The sequence below is a fragment of the Pholcus phalangioides genome, unplaced genomic scaffold (assembly GCF_987345545.1).
Source record: "Pholcus phalangioides strain wild (caught in Gottingen) unplaced genomic scaffold, Ppha-v1.0 ptg000013l_1, whole genome shotgun sequence".
NCBI classification, from domain to species: domain Eukaryota; kingdom Metazoa; phylum Arthropoda; class Arachnida; order Araneae; family Pholcidae; genus Pholcus; species Pholcus phalangioides.
Genome location: NW_028301606.1, coordinates 7305746 through 7329324, shown reverse-complemented (window position 1 = coordinate 7329324; position 23579 = coordinate 7305746). Strand labels below are relative to the sequence as shown.

At 36.8% G+C, this 23579-nt stretch overlaps 1 protein-coding gene across 1 annotated transcript in view; it reads left to right on the top strand.

The window, feature by feature from the left end:
• Positions 1–22021, top strand: part of LOC149078523 (patched domain-containing protein 3-like) — a 63528-nt gene extending 41507 nt beyond the window's left edge. The window contains exons 2-3 of the mRNA XM_089240634.1: positions 16997–17329; positions 17499–22021. Coding sequence (XP_089096760.1) covers positions 16997–17329; positions 17499–19615 — 2450 coding nt within the window. The 3' untranslated portion in view covers positions 19616–22021. The remainder of the gene's footprint in view (positions 1–16996; positions 17330–17498) is intronic.
• Positions 22022–23579: the final 1558 nt, after the last annotated feature.

The following is a 23579-nucleotide window of genomic DNA, read 5'->3' as shown; positions in this document are numbered from 1 at the left end:
TGGCGTCACATACGTTCTCACACTTGTGGAATCCATCCCGCCTTGAGTGTCAACCATGATTCGCTAGAAAGGTGAAGTAACTGCTAATTGAACTTACTGTTAATTTCTGAGATAGGTCTACTTTTTTTCCATCTCGTAAGAGTGCTGCACCCTGCAATCGAAAACCCTATCAACACATAGGTTTTGTGCGTAGTGTAATTATTTCATAATTCTACCGTAATTTCTTCCAAACCGAACAGCTTCTTGAAGAATGTTGCAGAAATTTCCGAGAAGAAAAGAAAACTGACATATTTCCAAACCTGGTCATTAATCTATGATTATTTTTTTCTTCTTCTATTCGATCTCTTCCATCAAGAGCGTTTAAAAAAAAAAAAAGAAGCAGCGTGAACCCCTCTTCCAACGAAAGAAAGTGCGCATGGTTCATAATGATTTGGCCCACATTTCTGAGAATCGGCCTCCCCATACCTTTCATTCGTCTTGCAAGGAAGGGCCCTTTTTCTGGTTTTTCTCGAAGCCGTTTTTCCTTCCGCATTTTGAACAACAACAACAACAAGAAAAATGTGCTCCAAATAATCTTGACGATACCTCTCATAAAACGCTTCGTCATCAGCCGGAAAAGAATCGGAGATTGGAGAAGGGGAAAAAGAAAGGGACTTCACATATCGTCAGAAAAGTGTGGAACCGTGACTCGGTATTTGAGTTCTTATTATTGAGGTCCTTTTGTTCTTCCTTTTGCCTACAGTCGGGCCTTTCCTTGAAACACGAACTTGGGCCTTCATCATCTTCAATATACACATACGGTATTGACTGAGAAGCGTTGAACAGTAACGAATTCCATCCGCGATTTTCGTCGATAAAAATGATTCCGTAGGTTTTTTTTTAGAGGACATGGATCAGTGAATTGGACTCTGGCCAAATTATCGCTATTTTTCTGTAGTATTCGAGCTATTTTTATGATCGTTGGCGTTTCGTGTACTTTGATAGCTTCGTATATATGGATATTTTACATGGAATTACTGTAGATGATGGCGTGTGATGACTAGCTTCCGGTCCACGATTTGTGTTTGTGGTGAAGTTTAGAGAAGGACAATATTAACTTTGTATGAGTCTGATGGCCTATATATATAAGACTATGATGTTGTTGTTATTCGTAATCCGTTCTCTATAGCCATGTCTGTCGTGAAGTTCAAAGCATAGTTCCTACTTGAGAGTACTCAAACACAAAATACTTGGTGAAATGCGGAGTGAATTCGCCAAACATTGCGAATTTTCTGACAAACATTCATCCATGGATGGTTTCATCTCAATCATAAATTTTCATTGAAAAATCAACAATGCCTTAGATTCATCTCGAGTGGCTCCTAGCATGAAAGAGGAACTCAAGAAAAATATCAACATTCTCATCACCCAAATCAATATTATGCTAATCCTTGGATGCAACTTTGATAAGGTGTTAACTGGTGTTTTAATTTGACAATCACGAAATCTAACGTGAGCTTCGAACACTTCGAGTGCTCCAACAAGCAACGCATCTTAAGGTGTTCAGGAACACCTTAAAGATGCCTGATCTAAACCATTTATGTACGATTTCCGGACCAGTGGTTCATAGCCGGTATCCAGCTCATTCGAGAATTTTATTCAACCCAGGAAACAAATACAGTTATTGTAATATACGATATAAGAGAGACCTTGAACATCATACCCTCTCTAAAATATTGATATCTGTACAAAAAATTATCAGTATATCAATATTTCGCCTTCGAAGAAGTAATTTAGTTCGTAAACTGCGAGTAAAATATAATCAGGATCTAAATGCGACCAGAAAACCAAAAAAGTTTGTTGCATTCATGATTTAAATTTGCTATAAGCAAAGATAATACCAATAGGAAAATCCAGAAATCGCCGATTCATGTTACAGTCGGCGCCGCTTATTAAAATCACAGATAACGTTTCATTAGGGTATTGTTATAACTTTTGCAAAGAACGGAACAAACCGATAGCATAACATGGGAAAAAATTCGTTAAAGGCTGTCAGGAATTCTGATAATGTTATCAATTTTTTTTTTCTGCCGAAATTTTTTTCGAACATTTTGAAGCTAAGGTTTAACCAAAATAATTTTTCCCCTAGAAAGTTATCGTTATCAGATTATGTAGGAAGGCTAAAAGGTGTTCTGTTCCCCCCCCCCCTCCATTGTTGATAAACATTTCCGTACCTTAATTGTCGTAATCGGGCCGTAGTATTGTAATTCATATACGTGTTTTGGAGCTGCTTTTTCTCAACGCTCTTCCTATAGTGAAAGCACAAAAAAATACTTTTTTAATTCTTGATCAGTTGATCAAGAGTGATCCAGTTGATCTTGAGCTCTTGATCAGTTTCTTTCAATTGACTAGATTCAAAATGTCTTTTTTTCAGAGACTTTCTTAAGGGAAATGGAACGTACCGTGCCGTACTCGTGGATGGGATTTTCCTCGGTTATTCGGTTATTGTTTTCCGGAAACCCAGAGTTTTCCGATATGATCACATTAAGTGGCGTGAACTGTATAATGATCCTATGTGATCAAAGTTTATAATTAAAGTCTGGCTGGGCAACCACATAATGTAAGCGTATAATATAATTTAATTAATACCAAATAATTTCAAAGTTCTTAAAAATTTCTAAAATTAATTATGGCAACATGATAATTAGATTTATGCCGATTCTTTTTTTTTTCAGAATAATGATGAATGGATCTCCAGATAATATGCAAAAAATCATTTAATCAAAAATTTTCTGACAAATTCCTGTCCGATCAATACACACTGATCCACTCGCACTATACGTATTTCCTATATATTATCAGGAATAGGCTTTCTATTTAAAGCCGAGCAAGAGACAGATAACTGCCAACGGAAAAAGAAATAATTACGAATGTCTCTCGTGCTGAAATGAATACCATATTCATATTTTACCGATACCATCGATTGGGGTTGATGGTTTGTCATCTACAACAACCCGCTATATATGTCTACACTGAGCGATTAGCTTCATGGATACGACCAGTATATTGATTGTGCGGACAAGTTGGAACGGACATTACGGTGCTCTTTCTCTCGTAGAGCAATAACGAACGCTTATCTGAATTAAAATCTAATCCACAGTCCGTTAATTAACTAATGAGGCACAGTCTTGAGCGTCCGCCTCATACGTTTGCAATACTTGATTCGGGCCTAGAGGGCTTATTTCAGACGAAACAGCTCGTGATCTGAGAGAGAGAGAGAGAGAGAGCCTACGTTATATTATTTATAGCGATGACCTATTTAGTTGGGGCTCGTTTCGAGGAGAAGTCATCACTTTCACTGCTGCAGACAGGCCATTTTGAATTGCGACATTTTAACGTTCGTTAATACGAACGAGGAAAGAAAATATTCGGAAATTTCTGATGCTTTTTATAACTTATCTAGAACCAATGAAGGAAGAGCGATATCCATGTTGTATACAAAATAGAAATCATGGTGTTACTTTTTTGAGGGGTGGGGGGGGCCCTCGTCTTACCGGTAGAGGATGGGGGTTCTTTTCTGGTATGATCATCTGCTTAGGGGGAGTAACCTATATAACCTGTTTGGTAGAAGGGGGGCATCTCTTAGGAATTCAATCTCGTGCTGTTGATGTCAGTACGCAAGACACGAGTGTGGGTATGATGACCACATGCCCCAATTTCTGTAAAAAATATTTTTTTCCCCTTATTAATTTCGAAATTTCCGAAAATGTAACTTATATCTAGAAAAAAATCCCTTTAATTTCATTTTTTTCCCTCATAAACTTAAGTTTTTTTACCTTTTATGAGAGAAATTCAGATTCGTATTGAATTTAATTATTTTTTCCTTTTGTTTCGATTGCTAATTTTTTAGTTTACAAATATCAATCGAGGAATTCACACGAAAAAAAATTTTCTTGTATGTTTTTAGACTCACTCCTGTTCATAGACATGCATTAAAAATAGATGATTTTTAAGAAAATGTTATTTCTGGTATAAATGCTATACTGACTGAAGTTTTTGCTTTCTAAATTAAGTTGGGAACCTCACACCTACAGGTAAAAGATTAATAACTGTTGTCATAAAAGAAAAATACATATTTTTAATTGGTCGAACTTCTGGGAACGTTGGCCGTTGAAACGTTAACCAAAAAAATTATGTCTTGTATAACTATTTTAATAAAAATTGGGACATGTGTGATCATACCCACACTCGTGTCTTCATAATATTAACATCTAATAATAGACAGTAGTGGTGTATTTCCGGGGGGGGGGGAGTGTTTCGCGGGCTATAGCCCAGGGTGGCAAGTTCAGAGGGGTGGCAAATTTGAGGAATGAGTGACCAAGAGAATTAGCCGAATGGGAGAAGGATGGCAAGATTTGTATAAATCTCAGTAAATCCACCTCTGTCCAAACAGCAAGGGACTAGGTCAATGAGGGACCAAAAGAGTGAACTAGAGAGTTTACAAGCACGTGAGTGAGCAAAAGAGTGACTTACAGCGTGAGCAAGCACGTAAATGACCAAAAGGGTGACTTATAGAGTGTGAAAGCATGTGAAGGTAAAAAAATGGCATTTAACATGTGTGAAAGTGTAAAAGAGTGAACTATATAATACAAGGAACCATGCAGTGAGTGACCAAAAGCATGACCTACAGCATGTGCAAGTTTGTGAGTGACCAAAAGCATGACCTACAGCATGTGCAAGTTTGTGAGTGACCAACACAGTGTGCAAGCATGTTAGTTACGTGACCAAAATAGTGTGCAAGCATGTTAGTTACGTGACCAAAATAGTGTGCAAGCATGTTAGTTACGTGACCAAAATAGCGTGCAAGCATGTGAATGACTAAACAGTGATTTAGTGTGCGCCCATGACAGTGGCCAAAAGAGTGACTTAGAGAGTGTGCGCCCATAACAGTGACCAAAAGAGTGACTTAGGTGTACTTACAGGAGGGGGAAAGGGCAAGGGAGTCATAGCAAAGTGTGACGAATTCGAGAAAAGAGTGTCAGTCAAGAAAATTAGACTATGATGGGAGAATTGCGGCAAAATTCACGTATCCCACAGACGGCAAAACCATTGTGTGAGTTCCTACTATTTCAAAAAAATTTCAAGAATTTAACTGCCCACATCCAAAAAATAAACGAAATTTCTTTGCTTTCATTTTTTTCAGAAAACCAAGTTGAAAACCATTAGTTTGTTTTCAAACATCATCGTCTTCTGATTACGAATTTGAACAATAAAATTGAAGGGATGTATTGTGGTACATTATATTATACGAGAATGGGTTTTTTTTTACATCTTTTGCACAATGAATTTTATTCAATGAAATTTTCGGGTATATAGCAAAAAGTATGAAAATTAGTTTGCATTAGAAAATACACCCTAAAATTATACGAAAAATTATGCAGCATATTCTCGATCCTCAATAATTTTATGGGAATATTTTAACACCTCAAGTGTTGATTGCTAATTCGTGAATATATTTTGTGATAATTATTGAATACGCACAATTAATCCCAGCAGATGAAAAGTCATGACAGAGCATGATGTACAGAGTTTTAAAGATTGATTTTAAAATTTAAATAAAATATAGAAAATTTTAAGCATAAAGTGGGAAATTCAGCTGCGATTTGTGGCACCCCAGTTGTTGGGGTGGATATAAGAATAAGAACTTTTGAACGCGCCCCCCCCCCCATACCGAAAAAAATTTCAATTATCCCTCTTAACGGCTAATGTTACCAATTAGGAGCATCAGTTTCATTAATTAGGAAACAATACTTTTTCGTTTGTGAAAGCGTTTGATTTTTTCCCTTGAAGGAGTGAGATTCCAAACTTAATTTACAAAACGAAAATTTCATTCATTTAACCACTTATGACGCAAATTTAATTTTTTTTTGTTTTCAATTTCAAGGTGTTTCTATCGACATGAGAAAGTCCAGAAATCATAAGGAAAATTTTCTTTTCATGAATCTCTCTGTTAATATTTCTAAATTAAAGGATCAGAAGGGGAGAAAGAATTGTTAAAATCAATTCAAATCTAAATTCGACTGATGAAAGGTTTGACCAAAGGGTATGGACCTTGGTCTTTTATAAAGTTTACGCTTTCCTTTATCGGATTGAAAAAAAAAATATATATTATTTCCCCGTAAGAATCGAATCAAACCACTCTGAGACAGATTTTAACAAAAACTCTCTGAATCAAAGCTCGGAAGTTTTGGTGCTTTTTCATTTGCGAAAATAACTGAGTCAAAAAATCTCAAAAGTTCAAAAGATGCAAAAATGTGTCAAACACCATGAATTTAAAACAGTTTTTTTCAAATAAGTGTCTTTTTCTGGGTTTCTGTTCCTTCCTTGCTCTTTTTCCCGATTTCGAAGCTCCAATCCATTTCTCTGGAATTTTACATCCATCCCTTTTCCTCCTACCTTTTCTGGAAATTTCTGTACTTCTTGGTCTTTTATGAATTTCTGTACTTCTTGGTCTTTTATGAATTTCTGTACTTCTTGGTCTTATGAATTTCTGTACTTCTTGGTCTTTTATGAATTTCTGTACTTCTTGGTCTTTTATGAATTTCTGTACTTCTTGGTCTTTTATGAATTTCTGTACTTCTTGGTCTTTTATGAATTTCTGTACTTCTTGGTCTTTTATGAATTTCTGTACTTCTTGGTCTTATGAATTTCTGTAATTCTTGGTCTTTTATGAATTTCTGTACTTCTTGGTCTTTTATGAATTTCTGTACTTCTTGGTCTTTTATGAATTTCTGTACTTCTTGGTCTTATGAATTTCTGTACTTCTTGGTCTTATGAATTTCTGTACTTCTTGGTCTTATGAATTTCTGTAATTCTTGGTCTTTTATGAATTTCTGTACTTCTTGGTCTTATGAATTTCTGTACTTCTTGGTCTTATGAATTTCTGTAATTCTTGGTCTTTTATGAATTTCTGTACTTCTTGGTCTTTTATGAATTTCTGTACTTCTTGGTCTTTTATAAATTTCTGTACTTCTTGGTCTTATGAATTTCTGTAATTCTTGGTCTTTTATGAATTTCCGTACTTCTTGGTCTTTTATGAATTTCCGTACTTCTTGGTCTTTTATGAATTTCTGTACTTCTTGGTCTTTTATGAATTTCTGTACTTCTTGGTCTTATGAATTTCTGTAATTCTTGGTCTTTTATGAATTTCTGTACTTCTTGGTCTTTTATGAATTCCTGTACTTCTTGGTCTTTTGTGAATTTCTATACTTCTTGGTCTTTTATGAATTTCTGTAATTCTTGGTCTTTTATGAATTTCTCTACTTCTTGGTCTTTTATGAATTTCTCTACTTCTTGGTCTTTTATGAATTTCTCTACTTCTTGGTCTTATGAATTTCTGTAATTCTTGGTCTTTTATGAATTTCTGTACTTCTTGGTCTTTTATGAATTTCTGTACTTCTTGGTCTTATGAATTTCTGTAATTCTTGGTCTTTTATGAATTTCCGTACTTCTTGGTCTTTTATGAATTTCCGTACTTCTTGGTCTTTTATGAATTTCTGTACTTCTTGGTCTTTTATGAATTTCTGTACTTCTTGGTCTTATGAATTTCTGTAATTCTTGGTCTTTTATGAATTTCTGTACTTCTTGGTCTTTTATGAATTTCTGTACTTCTTGGTCTTTTATGAATTTCTATACTTCTTGGTCTTTTATGAATTTCTGTAATTCTTGGTCTTTTATGAATTTCTGTACTTCTTGGTCTTTTATGAATTTCTCTACTTCTTGGTCTTTTATGAATTTCTCTACTTCTTGGTCTTATGAATTTCTGTAATTCTTGGTCTTTTATGAATTTCTGTACTTCTTGGTCTTTTATGAATTTCCGTACTTCTTGGTCTTTTATGAATTTCTGTACTTCTTGGTCTTATGAATTTCTGTAATTCTTGGTCTTTTATGAATTTCTGTACTTCTTGGTCTTTTATGAATTTCTGTACTTCTTGGTCTTATGAATTTCTGTACTTCTTGGTCTTTTATGAATTTCTGTACTTCTTGGTCTTTTATGAATTTCTGTACTTCTTGGTCTTTTATGAATTTCTGTACTTCTTGGTCTTTTATGAATTTCTGTACTTCTTGGTCTTTTATGAATTTCTGTACTTCTTGGTCTTTTATGAATTTCTATACTTCTTGGTCTTTTATGAATTTCTGTAATTCTTGGTCTTTTATGAATTTCTGTACTTCTTGGTCTTTTATGAATTTCTCTACTTCTTGGTCTTTTATGAATTTCTCTACTTCTTGGTCTTATGAATTTCTGTAATTCTTGGTCTTTTATGAATTTCTGTACTTCTTGGTCTTTTATGAATTTCCGTACTTCTTGGTCTTATGAATTTCTGTAATTCTTGGTCTTTTATGAATTTCTGTACTTCTTGGTCTTTTATGAATTTCTGTACTTCTTGGTCTTATGAATTTCTGTAATTCTTGGTCTTTTATGAATTTCTGTACTTCTTGGTCTTTTATGAATTTCTGTACTTCTTGGTCTTTTATGAATTTCTGTACTTCTTGGTCTTTTATGAATTTCTGTACTTCTTGGTCTTTTATGAATTTCTGTACTTCTTGGTCTTTTATGAATTTCTGTACTTCTTGGTCTTTTATGAATTTCTGCTCTCTTGTTCACCCTCATTCTGAATTTCTGCGTCCTTCCTTTGCCCTTTTCTGAATTTCTATTGATCTATTCACCCTTCTATTGTCTTTTTATGAATTTTTGTATTCTTCCTTTGCCTTTTTCTGAATTTCTGCATCTTTCCTTTGCCTTTCTCTGAATTTCTGCATCTTTCCTTTGCCTTTCTCTGAATTTCTGCATCCCTCCTTTTCCCTTTTCTGAATTTCTCTCTCGCCTTGCCCTTTGCAGCTTCCAACGTCCCTGGTTACCACTTTTTGTGGATAATGCAGCGTATTTTTCTTGATGGTGTAGGAAATGATAATCAATTGCATTATGTGGCTATTATCGATGATGCCCATTAACTTCCACGCATTACAAGTATTGCATTCAAATTTTTCAGACGCGACAGAACTTTCGATAGGTAGGCCTGTATACTGTGCTTACATTTTTTTTTTCATAACATATGATACAGTGTAGAGATGTTACATTTGGTAGAGTGTGAAAAAAAGTATAATATTGTTTCTAGCCGAAAAAAAAACAACAACAAACAAACAAAAAAACAACTTTCATATGTACCACAACTGTCTTCTCTCTTATTGTTCTTAGTCAGACGAAAAGTTGTAAAATCCCGGACTTCACATTGTCTTTTCTACTGCTACATTTACCCCCGTTGCTTCGATTTACCAGCACTAAAATTGCTGCAGAAATTTATTTGCATTTTTCTTTGAACGGTCATGCTATATATTTTTTCCGGTATATTTTTGGAGAAAAAAAAACGTCGGTGTGTGAAAGTTATCATTATTACGTTATTTCATTCATTCCTGGGTCAAATTTTTTAGAATATCAGGTAGAGGTAGGAGGAAAGAAAAGGCCTTATAAGAATATAAAGACATAATGCAACGTGTCCTATTGTATTACGCCGAGTTTATAGGACGGAGATAATAAGTGAAATTACGATCAATGATAGAGACGAAAAAGGTTTTGATCTCCTGATATTTCTGTTTTCTTACGGCAATAAATTTACTAGGCATGTGTCTTTATTCATCCCTTTGAATATTAGATTGTATATAAGGACATGTACGCTTTTAATACGAATATTGCGCTTGAAAATCTCTGGAAATCCCACCGTAAGTCAAAAATTTATACGGAGAAAAATTCCAGGTATTTTGAAATTGAGTAATTTATATGGACTTTAAGCGTAATCCAAATATATCCGATAAAAATCATAGACTAAAACATTTGTATATTACACTGCATTTATCTTAATTTAGCTAGTCTATGATAAATATTTTCGACTTGACAGTAAAAATTTGACCTAAGAACTTGAAACGCACGAGAAAAAGATCGTTTGACATACAAATCTTGAGCGCTCTGAACAGTGTTAACTTAAATGCAGTTAAAATTAAAACAAACTTGATTGCCCCCCTTTGTATTATTCCTCGACTAACCCTGTTTTTCAAGATTTCCCATGGTCATCTTAACTTTGATACTTCTGGTATTCTAGCCAAACCATCCTACCTGATCTGAAAGACTTTACCATTCCCTCCTTCCTAATGAAACTTATTTTGCATCTACTGACTGCTTTAAATACAGCTTCTTTCCTCATACCTCTGTACCTGAAGTCAATCCTGTGTTACCTACCATTGGTGAATGGAACAAACTCCACAGGTCTATTGCCGAATCCCCCACTATCACTAGTTTTTTTTTATCCAATATCAAATAATATCTATGTCTCATTCAACCGCATTTTCTTGCATAGGCTACAGGGCCAACAATATGTGTGGTACATATATAAATAAATATAAATAAATAAACTAATCACATGTTAAGAAGCAGGCAAATGTTTTGCCAGAGTGTGAGTTGCATTCTCAAAGCAGAGTCTTTAGGTGAAACATTACTGCAGCTTGATGTTGCAACCAAGGAATTTTGACTTTTTTACTTCTACCCCCCCCCCCCCAACTTATGACCAAAACTTTCTTCTGGTTACCTAATGCCAGGAGAAAGGTATTTTTGCATGTTTTGCAACATTAATCAAAAATTAAGCATGTTGAAAACATGTGATTTTCAGAAACAATAAAAATCTCATTTTATAATATTTACGGGGGTTGGTCACGCAAATTTTCCAAAAACAACCCACATTTTCAAATTTTTTCGATTTTTAAATACTATGAAATTTTTTGCATCTGAGTTGAAGTTTTTGTTCTACCTGTACTAAAAATATTTTAAAACAAGCAGCTGGCAGGCATTACACATGCTAATGTCTTTCATTAAAATGCGTTTTTCTCAAAACTTAGTTTTTTGTTAGGAAAGAAAATTTTTTTGAACACCACTCATTAAAATGCCTTGAAACTTTGTGTGTCTCTCAAGACTATGGTGCTATATACTTTAACACGAGCTTTTAGGGTCTTAATCATTGGTTATGTCTTCCTTGAATTTTAACTTTAACAACATGCATCTTTTTCAAAAATCACCAAAATTTACTCATATTTTGTGCCATAAAATTTTTAAAAATAATTTTAATAAAAAATCCTCATGTTAAAGTATGTAACACCATAGTGTTGAGAGACAAACAAAGTTACAAAGTTTCAAGACCTTTGAATAAGCGGTGTTCGGAAACATGTTCCTTACCTAACAAAAAACTTAGTTTTGAGAAAAAAGCATTTTAGTGAAAAACATTAACATGTGTAATTCCTGCTAGCAGTTTATATTAAAATTTTTTTGAAATATTTTTAGTACAGGTAGAACAAAAACGTGAACACAGTTTCACGCAGAAAATTTCATAGCATTTAAAAATTGAAAAATTCGCAAATGTTTTTTTTTGGAAAATTTGCGCGCACCAACCCCCTTAGATAAATTGAAACATGAGATAAAAAATTGAATGTAATTTTCAATTATATATTTCTCACAAAAGAAGTATCCAGGAGAAGGGCATTTAAAATAAGGACACTCCCCTCTTTTTTTCTGAATAAATCTAATTTGGGAAGTAATTTACAATTCTAATTAATTTAAAAGAAAGTTGAAGTGATGGCTACATTCTTCTCTTAACCTTTTCAACATAAAATTTGATAGTTGGTAACTGGTGTTGTAGGATTTGAACCAATGTTTTTCCCAATGTCCCAAATAGAAAAAAAAGCTAAGAAAAAGTTTCATTTTTGGCTATACATTATTAAAAAAATATTTAAAATTATGAAAAAGATGGAATATGTAAGTATACTGATCCTAAAAATATATATTATTGAAAAAATATATATATATATATATATATATTAAGATAGAACGTTATCATTTTAAAATTTGAAAAAATGTCTGGGGTCAGCCAGAAGAAGGGCATTTCCTTAAGGAATATAAAATTTATTCGAGCAAATTTAAAAAAAATCTATTGATGAAAAACTTAATGAATAAATACACTGGCGACTTGTCAGAAACAGAAATAGAAAGCGACGAAAAAAATTATACACCAAATATATTTTGGTGTTTTCAAATTTCAAAATTTATTCATTTTCAACATACAGAAACTTAACATTAGTTTTGTAAAACATATTCATCATCCAGAGGCTGTGATGTCCGTACGGATGATTGAAAATTTACGTGATTAATTAATGAATAAAATATATAAAACATACGACATGAACAGAGACATACGACGTAAACGATTCAAATATAACAATTTCAGCCAATTTCGTGAGAATCACCTATTCACAGAAGACAAATACTGTATTTCGAAATGTTAAAGGGTATAAAGCTAGAAATAATTAAATAATTGTGTTAATTCGACGGGCAAATAATTTGCATATGGTTGTAAATATCTCATTTGTATGCCAACCGTGATTTCTGAAACGTTTTATTCCACAGTTGTGTGTTTATCGTCCGTTTAAACCAATCCCGAATCAGACATTTCTTTCCCAAACATGTCTGACCTTATTATTATTATTTTTTTTTTCTTGACAGTTTCAATCAAACTTTATGTCACTTTGGATGTTGAAGAAAGAAGAAATAATATACAAACATTCAACATGACTAAAAATCATTTTCGAGTCCTTGACTGAAAAGATATTGGTCATGGACCCTTTGACGCGTAGCCTATCCTTGACATAACGGGTATAAAACGTTCTGGTGTACACATGTATTGTCTTTGATTTAAGAGCTACGAGACACCATATTTCGTAATGGTGATGAGCCACGACATTATTCATGACGTTCCAACGATTCCATTTTCTTGTTATTTCTTTTTTTGAACATGGATTTTGAGAACAGAAAAGAAGACCTCGGCACCTTTTTCTTTGTCTTCTTTGTGTTTATTTCGGCTGATTTTGTTTTATTTCTGTAACCTTAATGGCTTTCGTGCCGTACCGTTTCCGAAAATACCGGTAGATGAATTATGCGGTCTTCTTGGTCAATCAACCTATCATAATCGTGAGATAGTTTTTGCTCCTGTGGGAAATGAATGTTATTATTTTGTTTTTCTTTCGACGTTATCACGAAATCGTCGTAATTGCATTTACACGCGATTCATTACCCTTATTATAATGATTATACGTGATGCATAATACGCTAGTCGGTAACTATACTATAATCATTATTTTGGAGTCGGGAATTATTGTGGAATCGCATGACTATTTGCTAATGGTTTTTTTTTTTAAAGAGTACTGAGAATTTTTTTTGCTGTCGAAATCTTTAGTTCGTTGTGTCATTTCGTATCTAATTTAGTTTCTTCCTCGTGAGAATTTAAGCAGAAGAAAATTTCGAAATTTAGAAATGGGACGAAATTTTGAGTTGTTAGATATTATTAGATTATCCTGTAAGCTAAGTTTGTCTTTGTCTAAGTTTGTGAAATTTGTCTTGTACATTTATGGCAGTGGTTCCCGACCTGTGGTACACGTACCTCTGGGTGTAGCTCGTATTTCGGGGTTTCAAAAAATAATCAGCCACAGAGAAAAAAAGAAAAACCGAGTGAAGCGATGGAAAAAAAAAAACTTGAAGCATTAGTCGTGGCACTTATACACCGGAGTACGCAACCTTCCTACATATATCTACAAGTACGCACACTCACCCCGTATTTCTAGTGGTATGCAAGCATTTTCAATACGTGTTTCAAGGGTTAATAGTAGGTCAATAAATTATTCAATCATTACAATTCTCTCATAGTTAGAAAAAATTGATGGCAGATGGAAGCACTCAATACAACATGCCAACATGCATTACACAGATATAAACATCACGTCAGGTTCGCTACACATACACATATATTCCAACATGTACCAATTCGTTAGAAGTTCCGCAGAGGAATGTGGACGAGATGCATATAAGGTTCAATAGTGGTTAATAGTAGGTAGATAGGTAGCAGGGCCGTAGTGTGCCTTCTCCAGGTACCGGGCAGACTTTTCTTTGGAGCCCCTCTTGAAAAGACTTATTACTGGGAAAAACTTTTGTGGAGCCTCCATTCGGCTCGGGGCCCTGGGACAGTGCCCCGGTTGCTCGAGCCTAATTACGGCCCTAGTGGGTAGCGTTCCTTCTACACAACTTTAGGGCAAGCAAGTATTTTCTTTGGAAGGGTTTTCTTTATTTCGAAGGGTACATACATACGCGCGCGTACAATGTACCATTCTTGTGTTGTAACAAATATATTGCTCGACATGCCCGAGGCATGTAAAAATTTTGCATGAATTTTTTTCGGACACATGCCAGACGTGGGTGTATAAAAAAAATTTAACGCCTTTGTTTTTTTTTTTTTTAATTTTTTCACCGCCGATGATGCAATTGTTGCATCACGTATGCGGGAAATTTCACAGAAATGCTTTCTTTCGTACCCATGATGCAACTGTGTAATCAATGTTTTTAGATCTATTTGCACGGTCCAAATATTTGACGGTGCGGTCGTGGGCTCTCATATACTGAAATTGGGCTCGATATGGAATCATATACTGTAACTGGGCTCGACATGGAATCATATACTGTAACTGGGCTCGACATGGAATCATATACTGTAACTGGGCTCGACATGGAATCATATACTGTAACTGGGCTCGACATGGAATCATATACTGTAACTGGGCTCGACATGGAATCATATACTGTAACTGGGCTCGACATGGAATCATATACTGTAACTGGGTTGTTCTGGAAAACGGAAAACCTCATTCCAGCGAAATAGTATATCCTAATAGTATTCACGGAAGATGAGGAAAGACTCAGTTTCATATAAAAACTAACATAATCGTCACCTTCACATAAAAACTTAAAAATATATTTTTTTTTCCAAAACATACATTATATATCCCTATTATTCAGTTTATAAGGTGTCCGAAAGGGACAAAAATTCTACAATTCATTCTAAAAATCGTGGAAACTATTTATGCCGCATTTCTCCTTTACATAAAAATATCAATCACCCCAAAATATGTGGTCTCTGCTGTCACCTATCGAATGAAAACTGAACTATCTATTATAACTTCTTAACCAAAGTTAGTTGTTGGCTTTAAACCGCTTTGCAGCATGAAAACGAACAAAATATGTTATGAAACTATATATTATTTGTTTTTACGCTGCGTACCGGTGTAAGTTTTATGCTCCAAAATACCGGTTAATATAATTTTATGTTTGACGCTAGATCATTTTTTTTGTAATCATAAAAAAGCACTAGTTATCGATATTTTCGCGCATAAAATTTACACCGTTATGCAGAATAAAAATAAGCAAATACAGTTTCATACCACAGCTACATCATTTACGGGTATCATGAACTCATTCATCAGTTCAAAACCAAAACTAATTTTATTTTGAGAATTATAAGAGTTTTGATTTTATACACTAGGTCACAGCGTCACAGCAGAGGTCCTAGATAAAAGCGGTTTCTCGTATTTATAATAGCAAAGTATAAAAATATGAAATATAGTGTTAGAAAATCAGAAAATTTTCCTTTAATCTTTTTTTTTTCACCGGGTTAGCAAATTATTCCTCCCATTTATACCGGTTCCTGAAAATTTTCACTTAATTTCAGCGGTCTGTAATGAGGAAAAAGGTTGAAGAACACAGAAATAAACCTTATAAGGAACAGTAGTGTCAATGGGTAATTTTATCCATTGCCTTACAATTCGACGCGACACTATATATAAATGCTTTATGAAATTTCTTTTTCAAGGTCTCGGTTTTTATCAGTGAATTTTCGTTATGCCCCGGTTTTTATCAGGATTTGTTCCGGTTTCTCAGTCGCATGATCATCATGCCACGCCTGCCAATCGGTCCCGTATCATAAATCGGCTACTCTATAAGCAAGCGATTCTATTTACTTTCAGGACACTTCAATACACCAACGCATGTAGTGACTGAATGAATGAACGCGAGAACTTTGCCACTGGACTTATTCCGTTGCCGAGATCTCTTCCAGCCCAGCTTCGTGGTGGAGTCCGGACCACTTTATTTTGAGTCAAAAAAGAAAAATAACTAACAAATGTACACAATTTTCACAACATATTTTCCCCGGACAATTGGGTACTGTTGGCGCCAGTGGCGTCGGAGCCGGGGGTGCTGTGGGTGCTCGAGCAACCACGGAAGTTTGTGGAGCGGGTTCGAGCACCCACAGAATTGATTCAAAAATCGAAATTTCCTATATGAATCTCAAGACGGGCACCCACAGGTTCGAAACAGTTCCGACGCCCCTGGTTGGCGCGATTAACAAATTTTGTGGTTATTACAGACGAGATGGGGTTGGGAGTTGGAGAAAAGTTCCGCTGTTTCGTTAAGAAGGATGAATGTGCACATATTAGGATGAGGGTATGTTTTAGAAGCAATTGCGACTGTAGTGACTGTTGCTTTCTTGGACCAATGTGATGCCAAACGGGTTAAGAAGATCGGGAAGGACAGCGGCTCTTTTGATTTCGGGTGGGGGTTGGAAAGTCGCGGTCGTTCTCTTACACCAGCTCTCCAATACAATTCAGCCCCCAACATTTGACAATCATTTCCGCACTACTCGTCTGACCAACCTTGGAACGCCAGACTAGAGTCGAGTGTTACCCCATCTTTAGACTAAAGCACCTGAGTGGTGCAGCGGTAAGATGCTCATCTTCAAACATCATGGTCAGGGTCCACGGATTCGATCCGGGAGACTAACATAGAAAACAAGTTCTTTACCTACCGAGCCTGGAGAGACCAGCGATACAGACGGCACCTTTCATTTTTTTACCCAATTCAACATTGTATATACAGTATAACATGATTATAACATCTGAAACAGCGATAAAAACGCTCATAGCTTTCGGGTACACTGAATAGATTTTGAATGGTCATCGCGTGAAAACTTTAATTTTTGTTTTTACTGTGATGCTGATGATGTGGGTATTTTGTGTTCAAAAATGCTTTGTTTATTTGCAGGTATCGGCATGGACGATTCTTTCGTTATCCTCGCTGCCTGGAGAAGAACGGATCCAAAGCTGGGCGTCGTCGAGAGAATGGGAGAGACTTACGCCGACGCAGCTGTGTCGGTGACCATCACTTCTCTGACGAACTTCATCAGCTTCTGGATCGGCGCCATCACCCCGTTCCCATCAGTCAGGATATTCTGCATCTACACAGCAATTGCAGTTCTTTTCACCTACGCCTACCAGGTGACTTTTTTCGGGGGGTGCATGGCACTGTCTGGCATATGCGAGCAGAAAGGGCTACATTCCATGTTTTGCGTTCCTGTCACGCCCAAGTCTCTATCCAGTGAGTATGCGTGCAACATACGATTTGCGTTAAATAATATTTCTCTGTTACAATGTATTTGCTGTCGATGTACTAAACTGTGTATGAAGTTGTTTCGACAGATGTGAATGCCACGGTTGTTTACTTCGTTATCGTTTTTAATTTAATCGATTCTTTTCATTAACTACAGCATCAAGGAACTACTTCTACAGAATACTCTGCACAGGAGGAAAAAACCCGGATGACCCGGACAACCCTATGGACAACAAAGAGCATCGCCTCATGGTGTTTTTCAGGGACCAGATGGGAACTTTCCTCAGCAACACTAGTGTCAAAGTCCTAGTCATTATCTGCTTCATGGCATACTTGGCTGTGGGTATCTGGGGATGCCTACAAGTCCGCGAGGGACTCGAGCGCCACAAGTTGTCTCGCAGCGACTCGTACTCGGTGACCTTCTACGACAGAGAGGACAGGTACTTCCGGAAGTACGGATACAGGATCCAAGTATTGGTCAACGCTACGCTCAATTACGCTGACCCGATAGTTCAGGATCAAATGGAGAACATGCTCCGCGAATTCGAAGCCAGTCCATACTGCGCACACGCCGAACTCACCGAATCGTGGCTCAGAGCATTCAATAAATTCACTGCCGACACCCGGACGTCTTTCTTGCTCCAATCCTTCAACAAGTCTGACCCGAAAGATTTCTTGCACATTCTGGACGTCTTTTTGAATTATCCCATGCTAGAGTTCTTCCGGCAAGACATCAAGTTCAACGAGGACCAGACCAAGATCGTGGGTTCGAGGTTCGTCGTGCAAGCCTTCAACATCACGGACGCCAACGAGGAAAAAGACATGGTCATAGCTCTGAGAGAAATCGCCGACAGACAACCTTTCCCGGTGACAGTCTTCCAGCAGTACTTCATATACTTCGATCAGTTCATTCTAGTCCGCGACACGTCGATACAATCAATATGCGTAGCCGTCGCAGTGATGATAGCCATCTCCCTGATCTTCATACCCAGCGTCCATTGTGCGATCTTCGTCGCCTTCTGCATCATCTCGATCGAAATCGGCGTCATCGGTTACATGACTTTGTGGGGTGTTAATCTTGATACCATTTCCATGATCAACTTGATAATGTGCATAGGGTTCTCCGTGGACTATTCGGCCCACATATCTTACGCGTATTTTTCCGCGGAGAAAAGGACGCCGGATGACGGCATAAAAGCCGCACTGCATTCCTTAGGGCTGCCGATATTCCAGGGAAGCGTGTCGACTATTTTAGGCGTGATCGCTCTGGTGTTCGCGCCGTCCTACATATTCCTAACATTCTTCAAGACGGTCTTCCTGGTGATAACGTTCGCAGCTTTGCACGGTATGTTGCTTCTGCCGGTCTGCCTGTCGATTTCAGACTCGTGTTTCAACGCCAATAAGTGCCTGACATGTAGGAAACCTCGAGCGGACTGCATATGCTTGATGCCACCACCCGAGAAACCCCCGATATCGACGATTCCCGCTCTCGACCCCAAGCATTTCAGTGCTTCCGCTGGTGTTGCCGGTGCTAAAAACGTGCCGCCAGTTAGGATAATCACATCCAACGGCTTCATCGCACCCGTTACTAACATCGACACGGACAAGAACAGCACCCAAGGCGGTGGTAAAGGTGACGATGCTTGGTCCGCCGAGAACGGTGACAAAGACCTCGGGCTCGGTACCAGCGGTGAAAGTAGCGACGGGAGCTGGAAGTGCCCCAACGAAGACGCTACCGAATGTGCCATCATCCCTCCGAACCCGCAGCAAACTCCCCCAGAGTTGCCGGAAAGAAACCATCGGTACTTTAGTGGGCGCGGGGGTGTGCCCTCAGAGAACCATGTCAACGCCGCTTATGTGCCAGACGAAGAGATGATGTCCGTGAGAGTTATCCCCGACCACCAGGATAACTATAATTTCCAGATGCGTGTTGCGACGACAGCATCAAATCACAGGAGCTCGTCCTGCGAGTATCCCAGAGACAGGATGAGGAGCTACATGGATGAATTCCCAATGCGCAAGCCTCTGACGGGCCGATTGAACCACGTGGACTACCGATCCCCATCTGTGGGGTACCACGGCAGGGGGGCGTCAAGCAGTCAATACTATAAGGGCCCATCAGGAGCCCCGAGAGAAGACACCAGAACGGAATCTGTCCACAGCTCACGAAGCAGATCCAAAAAGCCAAAGGATAAAAACAGGAGAAACGGCGGCGATCACCGCCGTCATCACCACCACCAACACGAACGGAACCAATTCACCGTGCGGTTATGACACCAGTAGATATTAGGATAAACCAAATGCGAGATGATATAATATAACAAGAAGAACTTTTTTTGAAGCAGCTCTCAGTGCAAGAACCCTGCTGCCCTTGTTCACCAAAGGAAAAGCAGCGCGGGTGTTATTCGTTCCATGTGCCAATAGTTGCTCTTCGAACTGTAATTTGTTGTTGTTTTTTTTTTAAATATTTGTTTTCCTCTAAGTGAGAAGTCATTGGAAAGAAAAAGGAAGCAAATGCGGACAATAATCTCTGAAAAAATGACAGTAAATGCGAAGAGTATGAGGAAAAAAATAACAATAAACGCGAATACAAAGACCTCACTCAGCAAATCAACTGGAACATCATAACAAGTCAACACATTGTTTTGAGTGTGCGCCCGAGTTCTCTCACCTTTTACTCGCTCTTCTTTATCCCTAGATGGATCCCTAAAATATTCGATCAATTTGAACTCTCCTAAAATAGTTTGTTACATTTATATTAACGACACTGGGAGGTGTCTTGTGATTGACACATCCCGTGAAAGATGGATAATGCCCTTTTTTTTGACATCTCTCTCTCTCTCTCTCTCTATTTTTTATGTTTACTGTGTTGTTGTTGTTTTTTTTATAAGCCATAATGTTTATGTGATGGATTTAAAATTACGGAGAAGCTAGTTTATTATTTTTATTTGTCATGCAATGCATTGAAATCTATGGATTTCGTAAGGAATAAAAAGTAAGTTAATATTATATTAGTATCGGTGATTCTCGATTTCTCCCCCACAGTATCAAAAATACTTAATGACCTGAGGCATCACAATAACATTCAGCTGATTCTCAGATGACATCCCAATACAACTTCACGATGATACCGAGAGGGCATGTTATTAGCACTTTATAGTCTCTTTAGAGAACATGGCTTAACACAATGCCCGAAAGCACGCTTGATACAATATTGAGAGAATGTTTTGTGATACTTCGTGATCCTGAGAGGAAATTCCATAAAATCCTGAGGAAATTTCTATAACATTCATGATCCTCTGGGAGGCCATCTTAATTACATTTTATAAAAGACGACATCTCAATATCGACTGCGTGATCTTGATCGTAATAAAACATTATAATAATCACAAGAACATCATAACCCAAAGCATTTTGTGATCCTAACATCCTTACAACGGTGATAAAAATCGCGAGATCCCATTTTGTTTATAGTCTTTACATGGATTTTGGTGTCAAGTATGGTGATCAATTCCAGAGAGAGAGAGAGATCTCGTTCTTCTTATAGTCTATACGATCAAACGTGGTGATAAATACATAAGATCCCGTTCCTCTAGTAGTATTTACGGTCAACAAACATGATGATAAATCCCTGAGATCCCGTTCTTCTTATAATCTTTGCGTGGATTTTGGTGTCAAACATGGCGATCAATTCCAGAGATCCCGTTCTTATTATACTCTTTACGATCAAACATGGTGATAAATACTGAGATCCCATTTATCTTATAGTCTTAACATGGATTTTGGTGTCAAACATGGGCGGGCATCAATTCTTGAGGGCCCGTTCTTCTTATTGTCTTTACGGTCAAACATGGTGATAAATCCCAGAGAGATCCCGTTCTTCTTATATTCTTTACGGTAAGACATGGTGTTCGATTCGGTGACCCCGTTGTTCTTATAGTCTTAACAGACAAACATGGTGATCATTTCTTGAGATCCCATTAATCTTATTGTCTTTACGATCAAACATAATAATCAATTCCAGATCCCGTTTACCTTATATTCTTTGCAATTAAACGTAGTAATAAATTCCTCAAATCCCGTTCTTATATTCTTTGCGATCAAACATGATGATCGATTCCTGTGATCCTGCTTTCCTTATAGTGTTTACGGTCAAACATAATTGATGAATTATACCGTTACGGAGTGATAACATAATTAAAAATGGGATTATTCCAAATTAATTAGTGGCCCTTTAATAAAATTAGTTTTTTTTTTCGAAGGGAGAGAGGCGCCTTTTTTTCCCATGTATTTAATAAATAATAAATTCCTCTAGAGCATAGTTTCCCAAACGTTTTTCTCCCATCGCCTCCCAACGCAATCTAACCCATAGGATCCTATATTATACCGGTATCTTCTACCGCCCCCCTGGACTTTCCATCGCCCACGTTGGGAATCACTGCTCTAGAGGATCAAAGAATATTTCTTTTCGTCGTTTCTTATAGTGTCGTTTCCTTAGTTGGTATATCGTGAAATTTCGCCAATTGCCAAAACAAAGGGAGAGAGAGAGAAAAAAAGGGCGATATTTTTTCCCCACATGTATTCAAATGTATAAATAAATAAATATATATATATGTTTTATATGTAATATGAAACTGATGATAATAATGATATGCATTTACGAGTATTGAAGTGTTTGTGAAACTTGAATAAACTCGTCCATTCATTCTACGATATGTTATTATCTTTTAATTGCCATTATAGAGAAAATGCCTTAAAAATTCGGTTCCAATTTTAAAGTGTCATTGAGACTGGTGTGGCCTAGTAGAAAAACTTAAGAACTAATGATGAACCAGTGGTTCGCACAAAATATACGGAATTTATATAATTGCTCAGCAAAGGAGTGACGGTATAAATCGGCAAATCACTAGGCCAGTGTTTCTGAACCTTTTAGAAAATAAGGATCAGTAAAATGTCTGAAACAATTTGACGGACCACTTGTGTCCCGTATTACGGGATATGCCTGTAATTTTCATTGTTCCGATTTTTTTTTATACATTTATTTCGTTTTTTCGTCGATATTTATTTGAATTTGTAGCAATTTCACTAATTACACAAGCACATGCACAGCGTTTTCATAATGTAAATTATATTATGATAATTATGGCAGAAATTATAAATATTAATCTCACATACTACTACTACTATTATTAAACCCGCACATGGACCTCGTCCATATTTCTCTGCGGAACTTCTAACGAATTGGTACATGTTAGAATGTGTATGTATGTGTTGTGAATCTGACGTGAAGTTTGTTTCTGTGCAATGCTTGTTATTTGTAGTGCTGCCATCTGCGATCGAATTTTCTAACTATATGAAGTGTAATGATTGAATAATTGTACCGTTGTAAGGCCTGTTGATCTTTGTGGGTGAGACTTTTTGACGGGGAGATCGGCTCTCGCATTTGCGCTTCGAAGTTGGGAACCATAGAAACCAACTTCAGCCGACCGCCATTGCAGCGACGGTGGGGTTTGAACCTGCATAGGTGCCAATATTTCAGATTTACCCGGAAGCCTTCCGATTTTTAAGCCTTATTAAAATTTTCCTATCGAAAATCAATTTCTTCCGATTTTTCGCATCTTCATAGAAAAATCCCTAAAGGTCTTCAAATTGTGTTCATTCAAATGGAAAATCCCTAAAGGAAATACTTTTTCATCCTTGCAATTCCAGGCTGACCCCGTTTTCTCAGTAAAAATATGAAAAATCAGGATTTCAAGTACGAAAAATCGGTAACCGTTACCAAATATGATGCCAAAAGCGAACAAAGTTTCCAATTATTGCTAAAAAATTAGGATCGTGAAAAATCCGTCCTTGGAAAACTGTATTTATGTATGGTCACCGGATGTAATCCCCCAAAAAAAAGATCCCTTTAGTTTTACCTTTTATTGTGCAACACGTTCTATTTGATGCGAAATATGTCATCATGTGATAAACTACAGATTTTTCAAGTCTGCGAATTGGCACCTATGAACCTGGGTCCTCGCGATTATCTCACATACTGTGTGATGATCGCGATCAAGGTACAACGTTTTTCACCAATTTTAATTATGATCGGTGATTGTGTCTACTTTTGGCAATGTTTTTCGATGACAATTGGCGATGTCCTGTATTTTACAGGTTATCATTTGAAAAATATATCAGTTTACCGTATGAAATGTGGTCATCAGATCGTTTGAATATTTTTTTCGTGAAGTAGTGT